The sequence below is a fragment of the Mobula hypostoma genome, chromosome 8 (genome assembly GCF_963921235.1).
Source record: "Mobula hypostoma chromosome 8, sMobHyp1.1, whole genome shotgun sequence".
In the NCBI taxonomy this organism is placed as follows: domain Eukaryota; kingdom Metazoa; phylum Chordata; class Chondrichthyes; order Myliobatiformes; family Myliobatidae; genus Mobula; species Mobula hypostoma.
The window spans coordinates 42,064,939-42,082,904 of NC_086104.1; the positions used below are offsets into that span (position 1 = coordinate 42,064,939).

At 39.0% G+C, this 17,966-nt stretch overlaps 1 protein-coding gene across 2 annotated transcripts in view; it reads left to right on the forward strand.

Moving 5' to 3' along the window:
• Positions 1-16,340, forward strand: part of LOC134350494 (TNF receptor-associated factor 5-like) — a 39,637-nt gene extending 23,297 nt beyond the window's left edge. For both annotated transcript variants that reach the window (XM_063055724.1, XM_063055725.1), the window contains 8 exons: positions 1,760-1,861; positions 3,261-3,422; positions 5,439-5,516; positions 7,111-7,185; positions 7,269-7,361; positions 9,348-9,488; positions 13,160-13,328; positions 14,904-16,340. In XM_063055724.1, coding sequence (XP_062911794.1) covers positions 1,760-1,861; positions 3,261-3,422; positions 5,439-5,516; positions 7,111-7,185; positions 7,269-7,361; positions 9,348-9,488; positions 13,160-13,328; positions 14,904-15,484 — 1,401 coding nt within the window. In that variant the 3' untranslated portion in view covers positions 15,485-16,340. The remainder of the gene's footprint in view (positions 1-1,759; positions 1,862-3,260; positions 3,423-5,438; positions 5,517-7,110; positions 7,186-7,268; positions 7,362-9,347; positions 9,489-13,159; positions 13,329-14,903) is intronic.
• The last annotated feature ends 1,626 nt before the right edge of the window (positions 16,341-17,966 follow it).

The following is a 17,966-nucleotide window of genomic DNA, read 5'->3' on the forward strand; positions in this document are numbered from 1 at the left end:
TTTCAGAAGGTCTATGATAAGGTTCCACACATGAGACTGCTTAACAAGTTAAAAGCCCATGGTGTTATAGGAAAGATATTAGCATGGATAGAGCATTGGCTGATTGGCAGGAGGCAAAGAATAGGAATAAAGGGATCCTTTTCTGGTTGGCTGCCAGTGACTAGTGGTGCTCCACAGGGGTCTGTGTTGGGACCGCTTTTTATGTTATACATCAGTGATCTGAATGTTTTGAATTGTCTTTTTTTGGCCACGTTTGCGGACAATATGAAGGTAGATGGAGGGGCAGGTATTGTTGGGGAAGCAGAGAGGCTACAGAAGGATTTAGACAGATTAAGAGAATGGGCAAAAAAAATGGCTGATGGAATACAATGTCAGGAAGTGTATGGTCATGCACTTTGGTAGAAGAAATGAAAGTGTAGAATATTTTCAAAATGGAGAGAAAATTCAAAAATCTGAGTTGCAAAGGAACTTGGGAGTCCTCATGCAGGATTCCCTAAATGTTCATTTGTGGGTGGTGTCATTGGTGAGGAAGGCAAATGCAATGTTAGCATTCATTTTGAGAGGACTAGAATATAAAAGCAGGGCTGTAATATTCAAGCTTTATAAGGCACAAGTGAGGCCTCACCTGGAGTACTGTGAGCAGCTCTGAGCCTCTTATCTAAGAAAGGATGTGCTGAAACTGGAGCAGGTTCATAGGAGGTTCACAAAAATGATTCCGGGATTGAAAGATTTGTTTTATGAGGAGTGTTTGATGGCTCTGAGCCTAAACTCACTGGAATTCATAAGAATGAGGGGTTGATCTTGTCAAATGTTGAAAGGCCTCAATAAAGTGGATGTGAAGAGGATTTTCTTATGGTGGGGGAGTCTAAGACGAGAGGACACAGCTTCAGAATAGAGGGGCGTTCTTTTAGAACAGAGGTGAGGAGGAATTTCTTTAGCCAGAGAGTGGTGAATCTGTGGAATTCATTGCCCTGGACAGCCGTGGAGGCAAAGTCATTGGGTATATTTAAGGCAGAGGTTGATAGATTCTTAATTAGTCAGGGCATGAAGGTATATGGGGAGAAGGCAGGATGTTACGGCTGAGAGGGAAATGGTTCAGCCATGATAAAATTGTGGACCAGACTCGATGGGTCAAATCTGCTCCTATTTCTTATGGTCTATATCTGCAATATACATCCAACATTGCATTCTTAGACTATCAAATGCATTGAACATGGCACTGCTTAATGATAAGTAAGAATAAGGCCACTGTTCATTATTACCTTCTGATGTTTCTCATCTGTTCTCAGAGGAAATCTCCAGCATTAACCCAGCTTCTCAATTTGTCCCTCAATAATCTTCAATTGCATCACATCAAGTGAATTACTTTGATTTCTATTATAATTACATCTGCAAATGAAAATAGCTACTTGTGCTGAGGGATAGTTGCTTGGTCTTCCCCTTACCTTACATAATTTGGCCATCTATGAGTTAGTAAGTGCTTTCAGATGAAATCACTTTTGAATGGGGAAAGCATGTCCTCTGTGATGTTTTTAAACATTTTGTTGTTCGAATCTTGGAGATACATGCTGGTAACTTATATATAGCATTGTATACAGCATTAAAAGATTGGCTGGGAACAAGTGATAATGCTTTATTCAGAATGACCTGTAATGCAATGGAAAATTAGATGGTATTACTTAGACTTTTTGCTTTGTGATTAATTCTATAACAGTAAATTTGAGTATTTCCAGCTAAATTTAATAAATGTTTTTTAAAGATATTTAAAGATAACTGCTGCAAGAGGGAGGTGTGGAATTTGATGGTGTACTGTAAAAATGCACCAGACTGCAGTGTAACTGTATCCTTTGGACGTTTAGGGGTAAGTTCAGTGGAAGTACTTTCATAATTTTCACAACTATCTGCAGATTATCCATGTATGGAGACAGCAATAAGATTCTGCCATTTGTTTCAAAACTGCTTCAAAATCTAAATACCATACTTGTATCTCTCTTCTCAAATGGAAGGCATTAATTGACAAATATGATGATTATACTTCTGTATTCTTAGTTGATATCATGATCTGCTAAAAATTTGAGAATGTTATTACATTCAAGCAATTGAAATTGTTTACTGGAAAAGGAATTTGAGAGGCTGTAGGCTAAATTTTAAACATGGAAAATGTAAGTGGTCTGCAGTCCTTTCATTGATTAAAATGCTTAACATTTTGGAGTGGGTATAAAATTCTCTTCAAAGGCACTCATTTCCACTTTAATGAAGCAGTGTGAAAGGTGGGCAGCCAATCATGGAAAGAGGGTTTGTAATTGTATATCAAAATGAGGCCTGCCTTAATTTTAATATTATTCTAATTTTAATGATAATCAGCTGGCTTTCCCAAGGCTTAGAATACTGGCAGCTGACAGCTGTTGGAATTGGCTTATTCTGTGAAGTAAAACCATCAACACTGATTAAGGATTAGGAGGACATGTTGTGTTTTTTCTTCTCTTACACAGGTATACTCACCATTGCAAACCCACTTGTTCCTATATGATTGGATGCCCCACAGCCTAAAATTGGAAAACCATCAACCCTGTATGCTAACTGGAAAGCTATCTTTAATTTAACATTCTCTTTTTTTAAAAATTTTATTTTTATTTGGATAAGGAATTCACAAGTATCATGTACTTTTTCCACAGTTATAACCTTTCCATTTTTTATGTATAAAACTATAATTATTTATACATTCTTAAGTACACATTGAGATGATATAAAAGGAAATTAGACACAAATAGATAATTATGTACAGTGGTAATTCTAATCTATTAGGCTAAGTAATGGTGTTAGTTGTTAAGAAACATAGTAACAATAGTTTCCATAAATCTCTTCTGGACCATTTCTTCTGGTCCAAAATCTTGTATGTAAGCCTATGTAACAACCATTGTAGGTGTTTATATCCTAACTTGTTCATGCTTGCTCCTGCCCCCAGACATAATTATCCAATCCCTATGTACTTACTTACTTAATTTTATCATTTTTTATCCCTTTAAATTTAACATTCTCATGTACACATTAATGTTTTAAAGTCAGGCTAAGGTATGCTACTGAAGCAGAAGAAAGAATATATAACATACTTCTGAGTCTTTGTGCTTTCGGAGTATTTGATGGTGAAAGTAAAAAGGATAACACTTTTCTACAATAATAACTTCATTTCATTTAATTTAAATTATGTAACACTTCAAAATTCCATGACATGCTTACAAGCTATTTTCTCATTATTTTAGGATCACCTTAAAAAATGTCAGTTTGAAACGGTAACATGCGTCAATGGTTGTGATGCTACCTTGCGAAGAAAAGATTTAATTGATCATTTGCAAACGGTGTGTGAATATAGGGAAGAAGCCTGCCAATATTGTAAAGTGACTTTAGTTTTTAAAAACATTAAGGTAATGTTCCATTCAAAAAAAAGAATCTTTTTTCTTTTGTGGGGGAGAGGGGTAGTACATTGGTATTTCATAATTTTGTGCAATGGAAGATCAAATATGCAGCTATGTGTTTATCTCTGCATTTATTTGGCTTGATATTCATTGCCTCTTCCTGCCCCAATACTTCTCTGGGTGACTATTCTCCCTGTGTGAGCCTTGCGTCAGTGATTTAACTCTGAATCAGGAGGTTCAGAAGGACTTTCTCCAAGATTGGAATAATTATTGCTGAGCCACTATGTTCCATTGAAGGAGAAGTATAGTTGCTTTTTCAAAAGACTTTACAACCAAAGCAAATTTTCCTCTTGGGTTGACATGAAAGATCTAAGGCAGAAGAAAAAAGGGGGACATTTATACTCTGATCAATGCACATCCCTCAATTATAGATGGATTTATCTTTAGAGCCACAGTAACCACTTCAAAGGAAAGTCATAAATAACTGTAAAGCAGGTTGGAATGTTTTAAGGTATGAGAAGTATTTTATACAGACAAAACTTCTTTTAGACGGCAAGCACTGTGGGAGTTCTCCTCCCTGAGGACAAATACAGTGGATCCCAGTTAATTGGGCCACTTTGGGACCAGTACATTTTGGCCTAATTAAGTGGCTGCCCCAATTAACCAAAGTTTCATGGAAATAGTTAAAGTATAAAAAAGACAAACTGAGTGACAAATTATGTATTTAAATGAAAAACAGAACAAGTTAGAACACTACTAACACAACTACAGTACCATAAAACTATGTTAGCTCTTAATGGTTATCGTTGGAGGAATTGATGCTGTGTGCTCTGCATTCTTTTGATTGACTGTAAATGAACAAAATCAGTGTAGACACCTAGGTGTAGATAATGTACTGCCTTGAGCAATCCTTTCAATGACTGCATCCTCCAAATCTTCATTTTCATTGTAGCTTTCAAGATGCTTGTTGTTACTTCTAAATAATTTGTTGTTCCTAAACTGTTGAAGTAGTGAAATGGTTTCATTTTCTGACATCTCCAAAGCTCAATACTTGAAACCGCAGTGAGCATCACAGTTCTGAATTGTGTTGCTGCTTATTTCTCGCCATCTATTAGCGACAATAATCACTGATTTTTGAAAACATATTGACGTGGTTTAAAACTGTTCACTCTAAGCACAACGTCATGTCCAATGGCCACACAAATGCACATGACTGACATTAGTTAGAAACTGTTCGGCAACTGTCTGCTGCCCCATTTAAGCAGTTTTGTGTCCCAAATAAATGAAGAGAATCCCAGCTATTTTCTTGATTGATTTTTGTTCTTTAAGAGTTGGCCCAAATAAGCAGCTGCTCTGATATAACCAAAGACCCAATTAACCTGAATCCGTGTGGCCAAGTGGTTAAGGCATTCGTCTAGTGATTTGAAGGTCACTAGTTCGAGCCTTGGCTGAGGCAGCGTGTTGTGTCCTTGAGCAAGGCACTTAACCACACATCGCTTTGTGACGACACCGTGCCAAGCTGTATGGGCCCTAATGCCCTTCCCTTGGACAACATCGGTGGCATAGAGAGGGGAGACTTGCAGCATGGGCAACTGCTGGTCTTCCATACCACCTTTCCCAGGCCTGCGCCCTGGAAATTTTCCAAGGCACAAATCCATGGTCTCATGAGACTAACGGATGCCTATAAGTGTTGCTGGATAAAACAAACGAAGAATGCTAGATAGTTTTCCCTCCTTCCCACAAGGCTCCAAAGGCAATTAAGGTAAAATGGTATAAAATAGGAATCCAACCTTACACTATCATAACTTACTATCATACTGTGGCTAGTACAAAGGGAAGTGTACTGTGATAGGGAACACAGTGCTCAGATATGGGATGACAAGCTGACGTCATATTGAATGCTGACCTTTTTGTAAGAATGAGGCCTAATGTTGAAATTAATCTCATGACGAACTCCATTTGAAAGTAAGATTATTTAATATGACTAGCACATGATTGGCTCAGATTGATGCTTTTCTGTTTAAGGAACATGAAGTGATCACATGTCCGAAGTATCCGATTAATTGCACAAACAATTGTGGTGAAAGTTTTATAAGAAGTGAGGTGAGCAATATTTTAAATGCTATGGAAAGGCTCCTAACACCATTTAAGAAAGTAAAACATTAAAAGGTAACTAATATGTTTTTAGTCTGACCTTTATTATAGAAAAAAGGCATAAATAGGCTAAAGATAAAAGTTTGTGATATGATGTTTTTCGCTGTGGACTACGTGGAAGGTCCTTTATTAACAATTATGATTTGAAACTAATCTTCAAATGTTTAGCACAGGGATTCCCACCCTGGCGTCCTTGGACCCTTTAATGGTATTGGTCCATGGTATAAAAAAGGTTGAGAGCCACTGGCCTAGATGAAGTTGGTTTGCTAAATGGTTGAGGGGCACGTTGGTACAGAATAATGGATTCTGCCCATACAGACTGATGACATAATAGAATTAACAGGATTTTGACTAAGTGGTTCCCTGTCAAGATATTTTTCAGGAATTGCAATCATGTATAAATGAATGTCTTGATGGGTCTTAGAGCACAAGAATAATTAGTTCAATAACTTAGGCTCTCTAAAGGCTGATTTATACTTGTGCGTACAAGCTTACGCCATAGCCTACACAAGTGGGCTACGCCGTTGTGAGCATTTATACTTGTGCATTGGTGTGTCTGTGTCACTCTGCAATTCACCACCAAAACGCTAGTTGGCAGTGGGATTTCTATGCCACTGTGTTGAGTTTCTTCGTGTTGAAACTCAACACAAAGAAACTCAAACTTCAAACAATGGCGACTGAAACTGAAGGAGGGTGAATTTTCTGTATGTACAGTGTAGTATCACTTAACAGAATCAAGAATTTTGAGCAAAATCGATTTGTCGAAAAAAATCGGCACATCATGCATCATGTGCACACACTTGCCCGCGCAAGGCTTCATGGTCATGGTAGTCTTTCTCAGGGTAAACAAGTTTAAAGCAAGCGCCTTTTTTCGTAGAAGTAAAAATCCTCTTTCGGTTAACGAAAACAAGTACTAATGTAGGTCTTTCGTAAAAGTGAAATATGTCCTCCATAATTTCAGAGGTCTGTAAAGTTTTATGGAAAGAATTGCAGCCAGAGTTCCTTCCCTGCCCTTCAGTCACCCATTGGGAAGCTATCGCAGCGTAGGAGGAAATGCGATGCTACCAAGCGGACCAATCACAGTTGTTTCGGTCTGTGTTGCTGCGACGCGTAGTTACATTTTGGGAGAGGTGCGCATTAGGCTACGGCAGAGGGTTTGCATAGAGTACAGCGTAGGGTTCGTGGCTACATTTGACGCACAAGTATAAATCAGCCTTAACTGAACAAAAGGTCTCTTCAAAAGTTGTTTGTAAGAAGAATCACACACAAAAAATGCTGGTGAATGCAGCAGGCCAGGAAAAAATGTTCTGTTCTGATTCATCTAAATCGCTGACTTAAAACTAACATCCAATATCACGTGCAATACACAAGTGCTGATTGATTTCTATCAACTTAGATACCTAAAAGAAGCCTGAAAAATACATTATTCCTATCAATTAGAAAGGCCTCTCTTATTTTACAGAAAAGTTGACTTATAACTTATGTAGATAACTCTAGTAATTTGCATGCACTGGTGGTTCAAAATGTTCATGTTTTTATATAGCTTGATGCACACCTGACCATCTGTCCAGAAAGTGAAGTGGAATGTAGCTACAAAAAGTATGGTTGCCATGCCAGGGTAAGAAGGGATATTGATGCTCAAATGAAAATTTTTTGTCAAAGGTCATAAAACCATGTGTAATTTTGGCATTATTTCTACAGGAAAAACGGAGGAAAATTGTGGAGCATGAGCATTCTTGCTTAAATGAACATTTATTGCTTGTTGTTAGAAACAATAATAAGTTGGAAGGACAGGTAATACAATTTGAAAGACATTTTGTTTTACATCAATACTACCAGATACCAGTGATTCCAAAAATGCCATTCTCTACCCTCAACTTGATCGTAAATTCCTCCTCAATACTTCAAGATCTTGAGTTACCCATTCTCAGACGCCTCTGCTTCCAGCTCCTTAGCCCCATGACTCTTTTTCATTCACAAATCTCTAGAATTACTCCCTGTGAGGGCAACTGTCATTAGTATTAATTTATTGCTCTCCGCTGTCTACTTGGTGTCTCTGAATACAAGATTTCTTCCACTACATTTAATTTCTGAGACTGTCCTTATCGAATGAATCCACTTCTTTCAGGTCCCTGGAGTTGCCCCTGCATTCCCAGTAAGACCCTTCTCACTGCTTTTTGATAGTCTGGTGCGATCTGACCCAGGATCTTCTCAGTATTTCAAACCCTACTCTAATCACTTCTGCAATAACCTTCTTTCAGAGGGCTCTTAGAGCATACAGCAGGAACTAATGCTAACAAATCATTTACCAATTTAATGGTGTTTGACATAACCTCTCGTTATTAAACTTCTGATGGACAACGAGAAATCAATTTTCACAAGGTTTATTAGGAGGACACATTCCATGCCATCAGATACTCATAATATTCAAAGCTCTAGATTGTTTGGTTTTGTAGTTGTGAAGGTAAATGTGGTAGCTCATTTTCCTTCAATACAACCTTTTTTTAATTTTAAGATGGTATACCTACATTGATACAAGTTGGCCTTCATCATTGAGTTTAGTAATAGGGTCATGAGTTGCATAGGCTTTTGGTCATAGTCATAGTCATACTTAATTGAGGTTGCACTGGAGTATTACCTTATTAAAGGAAAGACACTGTCAGGCTGGAGAGGGCACAGAGGAGATTTGCAAGGATGCTGCCTGGATTAGAGCGCCTGTTTTATAGGGAGAGGTTTGCCACACTGTATCTTTACTTCCCTGGAGTGCAGGAGAATGAGGGGTGACCTCATAGAAATTTGTAGGTTGACATGGGTATGCATACAGTGGACGGGCATAGGCTTTTCCCCAGGGTTGCAGAGTCCAAAACTAAAGGGCACTGATAAAAGATAAGAGGGAGAGATTTAAGAGTTCTGAGAAGTAGCTTTTTTATGTAGATTTGGTTCTAATAAAAAATGTTTTAAAAAAAATTAATGTATTAATTATTGATAAACACTTTTCAAATTTGGTATTTCCTGTTACAATCATAGAGTAGTAAATAACAAAAACAGGCTGTTTGGCCCAACTCACCCCTGCTGACCATAGCATCCTCCCTGTTAGCCTCAGTTGCCCATGTTTGGCCCATAACCCTGCAAGCAGTTTCTCTCCATGTACCTGCCCAAATGCCTCTTAAATGTTGCCTCAACCACTTCCTCTGTCATCTCATTCCCTGTGTAGAGCAGTTTCCTCTCAGGTCTCTTAAATTTCTCTCCTCTTATCTTGTATATGTATCCTCTAGTTTTGAACTCTCCAACCCTGGGGAAAAGACTACGACTGTCCATCTGATCCATACCTTTTATGATTAAGATCCGTTGTGGCCATCTTCTCCCTATAAGCCCTCTAGTCTAGTCAGCATCCTCGTAAACCTCTTCCGCACCCTCTCCAGCTTGGCAATGAATTTCTGGTAATGGGGTGACCAAAATTGTACTCAATACTCCAAGTGCAGTGTCAACAACTGCAACGTTATGTCCCTACTCCTAAATCGATGCCTTGAATGATGAAAGCCAGCATGTTAAATGACATTTCCACTCCCCACCCCCGTCTACTTGTGTGGCCACTTTCAGCAAACTGTGCACTTGTGCTCCCAGGTCCCTCTGTTCCACAGCGCTCATCAGTGCCCTGTCATTCACTATATAGGTCCTATCCTGGTTTGAATGTCACCTCACATCTAAGTTGAAAACCATTTGCCACTGCTCAACCCATCTCCCTAACTATTCAAAATGTTTCATTCCCCCCCCCTATAGATACTGGATCTCCAAAAAACGTTATGTGACAGAAACCACATTATCAGTCAGTTGGAAGAACAAATCAACAAACTTGACAGTAAGGTTGCGCAATTAAGTGAGCTCATTTCGAAAAATGATGACGAAGTTGTAAGAACACAGGTACAAAATTACTCTGCATGTTTTTATAAATAACTGATATGTTGGTGTATACTATAAATGTATTATGTATAATAGGTGTAATACTTTATTAAGTGGCACTAGTTAAAAGTTTTTATATATTCCTTTATGACCTGTAACCTTAGACTTGGATGATAAATGTTACTTGAGGGTGGCTTCTGGAATTGTTGGGCTCTTGCTATTGCCTCGTCTGAGATCCAGTCTGTTTCCTCCTGGTCCTCCGACCTCCCAACACAGGGAGAGCGCTTGGAGGATGGGCAAGCTGTTGTTCGAACGGTAACTTCACTCCAGTGTGGCTGTTCTCTGTCTCCCCCCATATGAGTCAGTGCTGTTTGTTCCCATCCACCTTGCTGAACAGAACCTGCATGCAGCACGTGGAGTGCTGGTGGGGGGGGGTGGTTTGACGTTTTGGGCTGAGACCCTCCATCAGGACTGGCTTACGTGGGCAAATGGGACTAGTTTTGGTCGACATCTTGGCCTCTATGGTGGAGTTGGGCCGAAGGGCCTGTTTCTATGTTGAATGACACTACGACTAGGAGATTATGCTATGCTGAATGTATAATCATCACCGTATGAGTTGTTGCTTTTAGTCATCCAAGAACTGGGGAGTCAGTTTCCACCCATATTCCAAATATGTATGGGTTGGTAGGTTAATTGGTCACAGGTGACATTGTGGGGGTGCAGGCTCATTCGGCCACAAGGGCCTGTTACTGCGCTGTGTCTCTAAACCTCTAACCTTTGTACCAGGATAACTAGCTTGTTTATGCTCGAATAACAAAGGAATCTGTGTTTCGGAGAGGACTGAGTTCCGACAATTCTATCAAAGTAAATTGTATTACCACTTGCATTCTCTGCATTTTATTGAACAGCAAGAAGGTTTAAATAAATAAAATATATGGCTCATTTCATTTCCTGGTTCCAAAACCATGTTAAATCCGTTGGCAGTTTTCAATTATGTTTCCGAGCACATACTTAATATGTGCCTCAGATCATTGTTGCGTAGCATTTCAAACTAGAAGGTTAGGCTTAAAATGAGGAAGGAAAGATATAAAACAGATCTGGCGGTCAAGTTTTTCCACACACAGAGCAGTGGGTAGATGGTACAAACTGCCAGAGGAAGTGGTAGAAACAGATAAGACATTTGGACAAGTTCATGGAAAACAAGGGGTTAGGGAGGTATGGACCAATTGCAGAAAACTTGGATTTGTGTAGAGAAGGGATCTTGATCAGCAGTGATGATTGGACTGAAGGGCCTGTTTCTGTATGTCTATGAATCTGTGAATGTTCCATGATTGAAAGTAGATGACTATGATGTAATTTCTTAGTCATCTAGTAATTATAACGGCAATGACGGCTTTTGCCAAATGTGAACGCCTTCATTTTGGGACAGGACTTCACATCAGCTGATTTTACACTGCTCTAACTGCTCACCCTCACTGGGCGGTATGCTCGTGTTGCATTGGTGTTCATTGAGCAAATCACTTTGTGGCTGCTCAGAGGGAGGGTAGGAGTTGTGTAAATGACAAGAGTGCTGTTTTAAAAAAAACACCTTAATCTGTGCAAGAATAAAAGTAGATTTATCTGAAACCAGTTCCTTTATTTTTATAACTGCTAATTTTGACTTGCTCAGCCGAGTTCTTGGGGCAGAGGAAATCCTGCATACAGCCTCATTACTGAAGGCAACTCTGTCTTTCCTACACATTCCAGCTGAGGTTAAATGTCTAGTATTTGGATCTGGGATTTGTCAATCTAGGTCTGCATCTTTCATCTGCAGCTCGATGAATATCTCGGACACAAATGCGCAGAAACATTTCTAACAAAGATCAATGGTCACACTATCTCCAGGTGACTGGCGAATGCTACACGAAATAATTGCGGGAGTCTGACAGTTAAGCCTCAGCTCTATGGGGTAAAGGTGGTGGTATCTCAGAGTGTGCGCCTGCGGATACTTTAGCCTGTTCTGTGTGGACAATTTACTGGTACCAATAGAAGCTTCGTTCTTAAAGACTTCACTGTCAGCGTCCACTCTTCACCAAAACAGCTTAGAAAATAAGGAAAGCACACTTAAAATCTCAGCAGCCATATATTTGCCTATTTTAATTTCATGTTTATATTTTTAAAAATTTGAACAAGTTAACATCTCATTTATCTCCACAATAATACAAAAGGTAATCTCAGTCAAATTACAATAACTGAGCTTGACACTGCAGTCATCTTCCTTTGCGTGTTGTTTACTCTTCTTAGTAATTTTAGAAATAGCAAAGATGTAGAAAATCTATATTTAGTCTATTGTAGGAATGGTAAAACAACAAAAGCTGGAAACTCCCCTGGTTGACAGTCTGGTCCATATCTCAAACAACACGAAGCAAGATATGTTTGCTGTGAATCATAAGATGCTGAAATTTATTCTATTCATACAAAAAACATTATTTCTTTAACTATTTTACTCAATTTGGGCTGAGAAGTGAGGCTATGCACTACATGAGGCACAGCATAGGGGAGCCTAAATCGGACGACTTTTAATCTGCTAGGAGATTAAAATATGTAACCCATTTATTCTAAATCTCTAATTCATTATGCTTGAGAAGATCACCATACAAGTGCGAGCATTTAATTAAAGTTACAGTGGCCACATCAAGACCATTTGATTTTAAGTACAAGTAACACACATAAAAATTGCTGCTGAACGCAGCAGGCCAGGCAGCATCTATAGGAAGAGGTACAGTCGATGTTTCGGGCCGAGACCCTTCATCAGGACTAACTGAAAGAAGAGATAGTAAGAGATTTGAAAATGGGAGGGGGAGGGGGAGATTGGAAATGATAGGAGAAGACAGGAGGGGGAGGGATGGAGCCAAGAGCTGGACAGTTGATTGGCAAAAGGGATACGAGAGGATCATGGGACAGGAGGCCTAGGGAGAAGGAAAGGGGGAGGGGGGAACCCAGAGGATGGGCAAGGGGTGTAGTGAGAGGGACAGAGGGAGAAAAAGAATGTGTGTATGTAAATAATGGATGGGGTACGAGGGGGAGGTGGGGCATTAGTGTAAGTTTGAGAAGTCAATGTTCATGCCATCAGGTTGGAGGCTACCCAGACCGAATATAAGGTGTTGTTCCTCCAACCTGAGTGTGGCTTCATCTTTACAGTAGACTTTAAGTACATGTGGCTTAGACTTTATTGACACCTAAGAGGGAAAAAAATACAAAATAAACTAGAGCTGGATAAAACGGTCCTGATGAAGAGTCTCAATTCGGAATGTCAGTCGTTTATTTTCCTTCAGAGATGCTGTCTGACTTGCCGAGTTCCTCCAGCATTTTGTGTGTGTTGCTCAGTGTGAAATGAAATTTTTCCTATGCACGTATTTCAAGATGAAAATCAATTTTAAAATCTTTAATCGAAACAATGTTTAACTGGACACTTGTGTCATAAATGGAACAATCCGCCACGTACTGAATATTTACTATTATTCCATGCCTATTTATTTCTTTTATAAAATGTACAAAATCAATATTTTGATAGTCTTCAAGAATTCTTCAGCTGCAAATTAGGTTGTTAATGTCTTAATCGTAGTGCTGTTTGAATAATGAAAGAGTTCACCATTCTTTTCCTTTTCCTTTTATTTGTATTAACTATTATTGTACAATTTCCATTAAAACAGAAAATTCTGGCTGGTCATGCTGACAAAATAATAACTATTGAACAACATTCACAACAATTTTGCAGAAGATTAGATCAAGAAAGAAATAATGAAGTAGCAGCATTGAAGGAAGTCATTCACATATTGAAGGAAAAAGTGGAATGTGCTGAAAATAACATTGCATCATTGGGTCTGTACTCTACTCACAATTTGATTATTTCCTTAAATAATATAACTTGTAAATCTTTTATTTAATGCTCATGTACATTTTGTGTGAATTTGTTAAGATTTTTGTCAGTTTACAGGCCAAATGTAAACTGCCTAAAATCTGCCCAAAATGATGGGGTTTTTTTTGTGTGCCATACTCTGCCAGAGCCTCGGTGACCACTTCTTTTTTTCAAGTGGTTGTCTTGGAGGAAAGATTCTGTGGGTGGCCCCCCACGTCCTTCTCACAGCGCAGTTGTTTTTTTTTTTACGAGGCCGAGTTGCGACCTCGACATCAACCCGGCACGGATGGAAAGCGTGCCCGGGAGCGGCCCGACTGGATTCGAACTCGGGAACCTTTGCTCCGGAGTCCAGCGCTGATGTCACTGCGCCACCAGATGGCAAAATGATGTTAGGGTTGGGATTTAAACTTATTTAGTATTGGTACATTTAGTAAAACCATAAATATATTAGAAACATATTTAATACAACATGTCAGTTCAATGATTAACTCCGAATAGCACAAAATACATTCTTTGAGAGAAAATGCTAATTGTGCAGGCATCTTTCTTTATAACATTTATGATTCAGAACCAGTTCAGCAGGATATGTTTTCTTTTTAACATTAAGATCTCACAATAATAGATGCTGAAGAATTTCCTAGTGTAACAATATGTGCTTAAAGTGGGCATCAAATGTAGCAAATTAGTGGATTCAATTAATACATAGGCCAGAAACCTTCACGGTGATGTGAATTCTGCCACTACGCAGTATAGATCTTGAGGGGCCTCAGTTTCTTGATTCACTGAGTGTTGAACAATATTTAACTGCACACTCTTTTGCTTTACCCGACAAAAATTTGTCAGACTAAATCACTAAATCTTGAAGATTTAAATTGTTTCCATATCTACAGTTTTTAGAGGAGAAAAGTCCTCATATCTTCTGTGCAAAAAAGTATTCTTCAATCTAATTTTCTTCCAAAATGTCCAGCTCCCATTTTTAGGATTGTGCTGTGTGGTTCTGGATTTCCCCACCCGAGGAAGGGACTTGATTTAGAAGGAACAGAAATTCAAAATGGCCCTAGGGATGACAGAGTTTATTAGTTTGATTATGTATAAATTTTATGTATGACATGTCCATTTCAAGACTGTACTTGCCCAGAAGAAACACATCAAAACATAATAATGTGAACTGATTATTATGTTAAGGTTATAAAGGATGATAACTGCACAGCTAATCCTATCAAAGTTATTTGCTTTGAACACTCTCACTCTCCAGCATCTGGTGACTCAGTTGCCCATTCAAACTTCCCCTGTCTCGCAATTTTGCCAGCTCTATTTTGCCAGCTACCAAAGTGCTTGCAATTTTGTATGCATCAGAGGAACTGAATTGGTTGATCGCGTCACCCAGTTTGTTTTGCTTTTGAAGTTGGAAATGTAGTGGGAATAATTCTCAAAAACCTGGTTCATAATATCTGAAGTAATATTGTGTTATATTTAACAATATTTTGATGACCATGAATCATGAACTAATTACATTGCATATATTATTTCTACTTTAGTGTCTTTTGAGCCATGCCTGAAGCAACATGAATTATTGTTAAGTGCTCATAAGAAGCTACTGGAAGAGACGAATGAAAGATTTCGAGTTTTAGAAGCAACTGGCTATAATGGCAAACTGATTTGGAAGATCTGCAACTACAGAAGGAGAAAGCAGGAAGCAGCAGAGGGTATGGCTGTTTCTCTTTTTAGCCAGCCCTTTTACACCAGTCGCTGTGGATACAGACTGTGTGCTCGGGCGTATTTAAATGGAGATGGAGCAGGCAAAGGAACTCATTTATCATTGTTCTTTGTTGTTATGAAAGGTGAGTTTGACTCTCTGTTAACGTGGCCATTTAAACAGAAGGTCACTCTCACACTGCTTGACCAGGGCCCGAAAAAACATCACATAGTGGACCTCTTTAAGGCTGACGCCAACAGCACCAGTTTTAAAAGACCAGTTTCAGAAATGAATATAGCATCTGGATGTCCTCGATTTGTGTCTCATGCAGTACTTGAAGGTGGGAAAACAGGGACGTTTATAAAAGATGACACATTATTCATCAAGGTCAGTGTGGATTTAACCGATCTTGAAGATCAATAGAAGAACTTCTAAAACATATCTTCAAGAAGCTAATGGAGTCATTATGAAAATCTATTCTTCAACATTGAGCATTATGTTACCATATTTTATTGAATATTTGGCACCATAAAAACTAATATAATTTGTAACTATTGTGAATATTTTTATTTTTCTATTAAATGCAGATCTCTTATGTATATAAAGATTTTGTATGAATGCTGACTATTTGCATTGTTCATCTGGTGTGATTATTGTTAAATCTAATCAGACAAATACCACTTAAGCCACACAGATGTAGAAATTCAATATTGATAGTTGCACATTGTGGCCATAAAGTTCATGGAGGATAAACAAAATGAGCTGGGTGTCCAAATACTGAATGGCCTTAACTTCAACCGGGTGGCTGCTTGGAAACATCGTAGGCCTGATTTCTATTGTGGCACAAGCATCCTATAAATGTTCCAGATCCATTGTGGAATTTGCCTGCAGAACAATGGGGCCTATTGCCTGGTATCATTACCTGGTTTACAAGCAGGTTAAGCAGCAGATCATAAAGGTTCCACTGGAGGCTATAATGAAGTTTACTCTGCTGATCTTCTCTGCTCATTTCTCACCCAAGGTGTTTGAGGATTATCAATTGGGCAAGCAACTCACATTCCACCTGGTTACAGTGCCAAGTTTGATCAACTATTACAATCAGGTCCAGTGCCAACTCTGGTCTGTTTGCACAGTGCTTCTTCCTGTGTAAACCACATGCAATTTGACATAGATTCTGATACTAATAAATTTGTGTACCATAAATTAAAAAAGTTACCTATGTTAAGAAAACACAGCCATATTAACTTAGAGGTGTTTCATTTATATCAATTAAAATGTACAAGGGATTTAAAAAATATATTTTTGAAGTTCTTTTCCAACATTAGTCAGTACATATAGTGTAAGGAAGAAAGACAAGTGATGCAATTGAGGTACAAATAGTTTTGGTTATGAATGACAGCACCTTTTGGAAATAGCTGGTAGTTATTGAAATCAAAAAGTCCAGGTAACTACTTACATGGTATTCAAATAGCCTGCATTGTTTAAATCTTAGTGAAAGTCAGACTTTGACAGATCTAAATTGGAATACAATTCCTGAGAATAAACTTATAAGAACTTCACACAAAATAATCTGCAGATGCTGGGGTCAAAGCAACACTCATAACACGCTGGAGGAACTCAGCAGGTCGGGCAGCATCCGTGGAAACGATCAGTCAACGTCTTGGTCCTGACGAAGGGTTCCGGCCCGAAATGTTGACTGATTGTTTCCACAGATGCTGCCCGACCTGCTGAGTTCCTCCAGCGTGTTATGAGTGTTGCTAAGAACTTCACATTTTAAAAAAAATCTATTGTCAGGACTTTGCACATTTAACAAATACGTAAATTTTTTGTAAACGAGGCAGCATTGTCTCTTTATAGATGCCACCTGACAGGCTGAGTACTTACAGCAATTTTCATTCTTAGTTCAAATTTCCAGCTTATGCACCTCCTTGGCTTTTCTGTTGTAAACATCTAAGCGGCTGGTGGTGTAGTGACATTTGCATTGGACTTCGAGGTGAGTAGTCCCAGGTTCGAATCTGGCCAGCTCCTCACATGCTTTCCATCTGTACTATGTTGAGGGTCGAGCTAGCAACTCAGCCTCATGAAAAAAAAACAGTCAAAAATGCTAAATTATCTGCAAGGTCACTATCTGATGTACCACAAGGCATGGAAAGGAGCAACACTGTAAACACATTCAATAAATTTCTCAGTTAAAGACAAAACCATCAGTGTTGCCAACCTGATGGCATGAACATTGACTTCTCTAACTTCTGCTAATGCCCCACCTCCCCCTTGTACCCCATCTGTTATTTATTTATATACACACATTCTTTCTCTCTCTCCTTTTTCTCCCTCTGTCCCTCTGACTATACCCCTTGCCCATCCTCTGGGTTTCCCCCCCTCCCCCCCTTTCCTTCTCCCTGGGCCTCCTGTCCCATGATCCTCTCATATCCCTTTTGCCAATCACCTGTCCAGCTCTTGGCTCCATCCCTCCCCCTCCTGTCTTCTCCTATCATTTTGGATCTCCCCCTCCCCACCTCACTTTCAAATCTCTTACTAGCTCTTCTTTCAGTTAGTCCTGACGAAGGGTCTCGGCCCAAAACGACGACTGTACCTCTTCCTAGAGATGCTGCCTGGCCTGCTGCGTTCACCAGCAGGTGATGTTGGAGGTTACCTTGCTGTGTTGAAGACAAGAAGAACCTTATGGAGATGCGGACAACAATTCCTAACCAAAGAGGGTTAAGGAAAAAGTTTTGATTCTCTCTCCTTGGGACACTAACTCCAAGTGAATTAGCAACGTTAATAAAAATAAAGACATTCTTAAGAGTAGTCTAAAATATGGCAATCCCTGCATCTAAGGGGAAAAAGAAGGCCTTAAAATATAACAAACGTTCGTTCGAAAAGTTAAAAGGGTCTAGTACAGGAC